Raw genomic sequence first — 7,500 nt, 5'->3', positions numbered from 1 at the left:
GGTGTTAGAATGAGACACACCAAAGCTGTTTGGAGTTTTATCCAGCTTTCCATGCCAGAGCAGCAGTAAGGGTTTTTTTTTTACCATGACCTGTGCGTGATTTGTAGAAATATATGCGCTTGTGTGTGTGTGTGTGTGTGTGTGTGTGTGTTTTTAAATAGTAATGCAGGATTGTTTATTTCTTAATTAGCAAAACGATTTTTTTTTTTTATGTAATATGGAGGAGCTGCAGCAGATGGAGAAGGACAGGAGACAGAGAGAAAGCGACCGGCCGAGGCAGGCAGAAGGTACAGCTGCCGGGTCGTAAACAGAGGGTGGTGGTAGCGATCACGTGTGGATTAACTTCTCATTGTGTCTCTGTGCCTAACATGTGCATCTGCGCTGTTTATTCCCATTAACTTCACCCATGCAGATTGATGATAGTGGGTTACAAATATATGTGCAACACAGAAACCATTTATTCTTGGTGTATAGACCACAGTGCAGTAAAAAAAAAAAAGCCTTAAATCTGCTTGGTCAGAAGATTCATTTTGTAGTTCCAGCTGTTTACTCAGTGTGATATGTTATTGTTGCTGTAGTAACATCTCTGGAGGACACACCACACAAACTAATCTGAAGTCTAATAAGAAACAAAGAGGTTTTCTTTCATCTTTAATATGGAGAAGTTTTTCGTTCTGGGAAGTTTGTGTAGCATTTATGGAAGAAAGGCTCGGTTGTCAGCCCTGTGGAGCAGTCAGAAGACTTCAGGACGGAGATGTTTACACTTTTTGGTTTCTCTGTAACAGTGACAGTTTGCTGGTTTTGGCTTTCACTCAGAGAGAAGAGGAGGTGGTGGTATAGCTGCTATAAGGGAAGTAGTACCAGGAACTAACCAGAACCGTACCTCCAGGTACTCCGGTTTCCTGCCCAGTCCAAAGAAATGCATTGCGGTATGAGTGGCGTCTCTAAGTTGTCTGTAGTGTGTGAATGTGTGTGAGAGTGTGTTGCCCTGTGACAAGTTGGCATCCTGTCCAGAATGGCCTTTGCCTTGTGCCCCGTGTCCCCTGGGATAGAATTGAGGTTCCCCACAGCCTGTGTCAGATAAACACTACATAAAATGGATGGATTATTATGCGTGTGTTCAATTATGTGTGTGTTCAATCTTAACAACTGCCCTCAGGCTTCGGTTCTAAGTAAGTTTGGAGTAAACTCAGTTTCATTTGAAGTGCTTTTCTAAGTAAAGGGAAGTGTGTGGAAATTTTTATTTAAGGTCAAGACAAGTCTAGAAGCTTTTATTGTCCTTTCAACCATATATAGCTGATGCAGTACACAATGAAATGAGACCACGTTTCTCCAGGACCAGGGTGCTACATAACACAAACAAAGACAGAGCTATGGACTTAATGTAAGTTAGTCCTAGCCACATAAAGTGCATCTGTGCAACCTGGTGCAAACAGCGCAGGACAAAAGACAAACAATACCAAACACTAGGAGACAATACACAAAAGACAATACACAAAAGACAATACACAAAAGATAGAAAAATGGTGGACTGTTCCTTGAACATGAGCATTTTAGCATAGCATGCTTATTCTGAATGTCTGTATTCTTCTTCTCTTTGCCAGAGTGTTGCTTCAGTGCTACAGTACCGCTTTGTGCTGTTTATGCCCGTTGGCTATTTGGGTACAATCACAGCCATGCCATGTGAGTGGAGACTGTGTGTGTGTGTGTGTGTGAGTGTGTGTGAGTGTGTGTGAGTGTGTGTGTGAGTGTGTGTGTGTGTGTGTGTGTGAGTGTGTGTGTGAGTGTGTGTGTGAGTGTGTGTGTGAGTGTGTGTGTGAGTGTGTGTGTGAGTGAGTGTGTGTGAGTGTGTATTTGTATGTGAGTGTGTTTGTGTGTGAGTGTGTGTGTGTGTGTGTGTGTGTGTGAGTGTGTGTGTGTGTGAGTGTTTGTGTGAGTGTGTGTGTGTATGTGAGTGTGTTTGTGTGTGAGTGTGTTTGTGTGTGAGTGTGTGCGTGAGTGTGTGCGTGAGTGTGTGCGTGAGTGTGTGCGTGAGTGTGTGCGTGAGTGTGTGCGTGAGTGTGAGCGTGTGTGTGTGAGCGTGAGTGTGTGAGCGTGAGTGTGTGAGCGTGAGTGTGTGAGCGTGAGTGTGTGAGCGTGAGTGTGTGAGTGAGTGTGTGTGTGTGTGAGGGTTTTTTAAGTGCAAGTTTGGGCATGTGGGTTTGTTTAAGTAAGTGTAAATGAGTATGTGCTGATGGGCCCCACAGTTACCAAACCCAAACCTGTGTCATTACAAGCACAAGAAGGTTTGTTCGACCTCCACACAAGCTGCTTAAACCCGTCTTATTTTTATAAAGATCTAGATTAAAACTGTGCTGTTATTAAACATATCCTTTAATAAGCACTAAATGTTTTATCGCACAGGGCTGTACAGCGCACCTTGTTGATCAGTTCTTTTTTAAACGAGTACACACTTCAGTTTTTAATATGTTCACGCTCACCGGTGTGGCGAGGGTTAACGATGATGGAAATAGGATAAGGTTAAGCTGCTTATATTTCATTAGATAAACGCACCTCACATTTTAAGTTTGTTAATGAGGCCGTCACCTTCGGCTGTGCAGCGAATGCTACGCTAGATGATTTGTAGCCACGGTATAACCATGACAGTGCATGGAATTTGTGGATTTACATTATTTGGCAGACGTCCTTATACAGAGCGTAATTGAGGGATAAGGGGCTCAGGGGCCCAGCAGTGGGTGGTCCAGGGATTTGAACTCATGACCTTCAGTTTAGGCTTCAGCTGCAGTGGTGGCTCAATTAGAGAAGGCTCTGTGTTGTTGATTATTGGATCAAGGTTCAAGCTGTAGTCCTGGTGTGGGCATGTGGTAGCCTAGTGGTTAAGGTGTTGGGCTACCAATCGGAAGGTTGTGAGTTCGATCCCAGGTCCACCAAGCTGCCACTGTTGGGCCCCTGAGCAAGGCCCTTAAACCTCAATTGCTCAGCTGTATAAAAAAGAGATAATGTAAGTTGCTCTGGATAAGAGCGTCTGCCAAATGCTGTAAATGTAAGCCCCAGCACTGCCAAGCTGCCACTGTTGGGCCCTTGAGCAAGGCCCTTAACCCTCAATGCTCCAGAGTTGCTGTATCATGTCTGACCCTGTGCTCTGACCCCAACCTCCAAAGTTGGGATATGTGAAGTAAGAATTTCACTGTGCTGTAAAGTATATGATACAAACAAATGCTTCTTCGTCTGGAGCAGTAATCCCACACCTTATGCTACCACTAGACATTTGTGTTTGTTGGTGTTTGATAGTGTGCATTTGTGTTTGACAATGAGCTTCAGTCTCTAAATCTTGGTGTTTGATAGTGTGCATTTGTGTTTGACAATGAGCTTCAGTCTCTAAATGTTGGTGTTTGTTGGCATTTCATAGCATTTTTTGGTATGCAATGGTGAGATCTGGTGTTTGGAGGTAAACACTGGAATTTGTTAGTGTTAGATAAATAATTTTTTTTTCGACGGTGGACATCTGTGTTTGTTGGTATTTGATGGTGGACATCTGTGTTTGTTGGTATTTGATGGTGGACATCTGTGTTTGTTGGTATTTGATGGTGGACATCAGTGTGTTTGTTGGTATTTGATGGTGGACATCAGTGTTTGTTGGTATTTGATGGTGGACATCTGTGTTTGTTGGTATTTGATGGTGGACATCAGTGTTTGTTGGTATTTGATGGTGGACATCAGTGTGTTTGTTGGTATTTGATGGTGGACATCAGTGTTTGTTGGTATTTGATGGTGGACATCTGTGTTTGTTGGTATTTGATGGTGGACATCTGTGTTTGTTGGTATTTGATGGTGGACATCTGTGTTTGTTGGTATTTGATGGTGGACATCTGTGTTTGTTGGTATTTGATGGTGGACATCTGTGTTTGTTGGTATTTGATGGTGGACATCTGTGTTTGTTGGTATTTGATGGTGGACATCAGTGTTTGTTGGTATTTGATTTTGGACATCAGTGTTTGTTGGTATTTGATTTTGGACATCAGTGTTTGTTGGTATTTGATTTTGGACATCAGTGTTTGTTGGTATTTGACAGTGGACATCAGTGTTTGTTGGTATTTGACAGTGGACATCAGTGTTTGTTGGTATTAATGATAAACTTTAGCATTGTTTAAAATTTGATAGTGAACATCACTATCAAGGCATGTGAAGGCATTTGTTCTCATCGATGGCAGACATTAGTGTTTGTTTGTATTTGATGGAGAACATTAGATTAGATTTGATGGTGAGTTCTGGTGTGTCTTGGTATTGATGGTAGATATTGGTGTTTGCAAACACTGGCTTGGTGGCGTTTCTTGGTTCATGTTTGATAGGCATGTGGTAGCCTAGTGGTTAAGGTGTTGGCCTACCAATCGGAAGGTTGTGAGTTCAATCCCAGGTTGCTACCAAGCTTCCAATGTTGGGCCCCTGAGCAAGGCATTTAACCCTCAATTGCTCAGTTGTACAAAAATGACATAATGTAAGGGCGTCTGTTAAATGCTGTAAATGTAAAAAAAAAAGATGGAGAAAATTGAGGTTTGCTAATGTTTGATGGTGAATGCTGGTATTTGTTGGTGTTATTGATGGCATTGCTATGGTATTTTATTGAGAATAAACGTGTTTGCCGAATGCTGAACTTTGACTCTTTATGAAATTGGTGTTTGGTGAATGGTAATGTGTGGGGAGGTTTTATTGATAATATCAGGGTTTGAGAATGTTGGTGCCTGGTAGTGTATTGAGGAGAGCGTCGGTGACGGTCTGTAAAGATTCTTGGTATTTCATGGTATTTAACGAGTATCAAATGTGTAATAAACAATCAGTTGTGATTCTGTGTTTGATAAATAAAATGCATGTTTCGGGGAATCAGGTAAATAGATTACTGCCCTATGGATTTTCATTTTATTGATGCTGAACACAGCTATATGATGCTGAAAGGTTTATTTTTGGTGTTTGCTGGAGAATGAGAGTGCGAGTTGTTTGTGTTATAATTCCCTGACGTTCTTGTGGCCTTGTCTTTCCTCCTGATCACCCAGGTGACGTTCCGTACACGGATCTACCACTGCAACATTAACAGTCAGGGAGTGATCTGTCTGGACATCCTGAAGGACAACTGGAGTCCAGCACTCACTATCTCCAAGGTCCTGCTGTCCATCTGCTCACTGCTCACGGATTGTAACCCTGGTGAGTTCAGCAACACGTTCTTATTACGGTATCACGACAAAACACAGATGCGAGGACACTGATGTTGTAAACACCACACAGATTTGTTGAATGTGTCCAGTTGTGCAGTAGAATACAGAAGAGATTGCATCGAAATACTGAATACAATTTACTTAACAAACAAATCTATCATATTGGAAGCTCTTCTGAATATCGCAGTTTGCTTGATTTCGCGTGCAAAAAAATCCTGAAATCACAGAGGGACTGTTTTTCTAGGCAGTAGTCTAGATATTTCTGACATCATAATTTTGTTTTGCTGAAGCTTTGCTAGCATGATATGTTATTCACCAGTAACATAACACACAATGGAGGAAAAACTAAACACTTGGTACAAAAATAGTCTAAATGCTGAAGATGTTAAGTGAGTAATAATTAAACACCTAATAATGAAGGTAAAAGGCTCTGGTGTCTGATACTATTAGTCAGAGTGCCATATCGTTGCTGTCAGGCGGAATCCTCGTATCTCCAAAACCGTTATTTTTCAGGAAATTAAAAAAACGCCGTACCTTATCTGCAGTGCACAGGGTTTAGTCCGCGTTGCACTGGATTGTCTTGCGCTAAATTCCTGTCCTCAGACGAGCACCAGAACTAGCGGGGGTCAAGATTTTTTTTTATTTGAGCCCAGTTTTTTGAAGACATTTACCTCAGAAGACGTGTTGATTCGTTGCGACTCTTATTAAGGAGAAATATGCCGTGAAGCTCTCCTGCGGAGTGAAGAAGAGGTGGAGAGTTGAAGTGTCCAATGGAGTTATGAGATTTGAGCTCAAGATATTTTCAAGACTTTAGATTGGTTAATAACTTGTAAAAATAACAGACCCACGTGGGGACTGACCAATAGCATCGGTATGTGAAAAAATATGAAATTGACAAAATTTGGACATACGAGGTTTCCGCCCGACAGCGACGATATACTTGTACGGGTTGTCACTCAAAATAAGACAAAATCTCAATACAAATTGGGGGAGCCAATCGACATATGAATCAGAAATGATTGACAGTTTTGCTGGTGTCTGTTTTGAGCTCTCTGGTATGAACTGACCCCCTGAAAGCCACCATCTCCTCATCTCACATTAGTAATGATGGACACCATGTGCTCGACTAGAGAGGTTGTAACTGCTTGAAACGTGCGGCCTTGTTGTCTAACATGGGAAACATGCTGTCTAACACGCACCGAGCTTTTGGCCACCAAAAATGCTTACAAACAACATGAAAGGGAAGAAAGAATAGTGAAAACAAGTGAAAAGTGTCCCAACTAACACTAGAAAGAAAATAGTGTCAGTACCGTAGGCTTTGCAGGTCTGCAGTCAGTATGAGCCGAGATCTCCTTAATGAAGCTAAAAAAATGCTCTTTAGGCTGCCTCGAGTCACACTGCAAATAACACGTCTTTCCAGCTTCAGGAGAAAATGTTAAATAGGTCACTCTGAGAGATATGCGTGAAAACCCTGGCGCACTTTTCCATTTTAAAGATAAGCTGTTATTAGCAGGTAAGCTGGACTGAGGCGGTCTGAGGAAGTGTTTTATTCGGCCTGTTTTTATCAGCACTTCTGTGCGGTCTAATTTCAGACACGGGCTCGACTCAGAGCGATCAGTAACTAAAAACAGCCAGACAGAAGCTCAATGTGCATTCAGCCTCCAGGCTCCAGTTTCAGATCCTCAGTTAAGACTTAAGTGTGTGTGTGTGTGTGTGTGTGTGTGTGTGTGTGTGTGTGCACGCATTGGTGTGTGTGTGTGTGTGTGTGTGCACGCATTGGTGTGTATGTGTGTGCACGCATTGGTGTGTATGTGTGTGCACACATTGGTGTGTCTGGGTGTGTCTGTGTGTGCATGCATTGGTGTGTGTGTGCATGCATTTGTGTGTTTGTGCGAGTGTGTGTGCACGCATTTGTGTGTGTGCGTGTGTGGTTGTGTGCATTTTTGCATGTTTGTGTGCATGTGTTTGTGGTTTGTGTGCTTGTGTGTCGATGTACGAACATGAGTGTGTGTTTGTGTGTGTTTTTTGTGTGAGTGTGTGTTTGTGTGTGTGTGTTTGTGTGAGTGTGTGTTTGTGTGTGTGTTTGTGTGAGTGTTTGTGTGAGTGTGTGTTCGTGTGAGTGTGTGTTCGTGTGAGTGTGTTCGTGTGAGTGTGTTTGTGCGAGTGTGTGTGTGTGTATGTGTGTGTGTGTTTGTGCGAGTGTTCGTGTGAGTGTGTGTGCGTGTGTGTGATTGTGTGTTTGTGTGTGTGTGTTTGTGCAAGTGTGTTTGTGCGAGTGTGTGTGTGTGTGTGT

At 42.5% G+C, this 7,500-nt stretch overlaps 1 protein-coding gene across 1 annotated transcript in view; it reads left to right on the top strand.

Moving 5' to 3' along the window:
- Window positions 1-7,500, top strand: part of ube2e3 (ubiquitin-conjugating enzyme E2E 3 (UBC4/5 homolog, yeast)) — an 86,134-nt gene that overhangs the window by 69,929 nt on the left and 8,705 nt on the right. The window contains exon 5 of the mRNA XM_060877037.1: window positions 5,049-5,196. Within this exon, the coding sequence (XP_060733020.1) occupies window positions 5,049-5,196 (148 nt within the window). The remainder of the gene's footprint in view (window positions 1-5,048; window positions 5,197-7,500) is intronic.

The sequence above is a fragment of the Tachysurus vachellii genome, chromosome 8 (genome assembly GCF_030014155.1).
Source record: "Tachysurus vachellii isolate PV-2020 chromosome 8, HZAU_Pvac_v1, whole genome shotgun sequence".
Lineage (NCBI taxonomy): Eukaryota > Metazoa > Chordata > Actinopteri > Siluriformes > Bagridae > Tachysurus > Tachysurus vachellii.
This window is presented reverse-complemented; position numbering and strand designations above follow the sequence as displayed.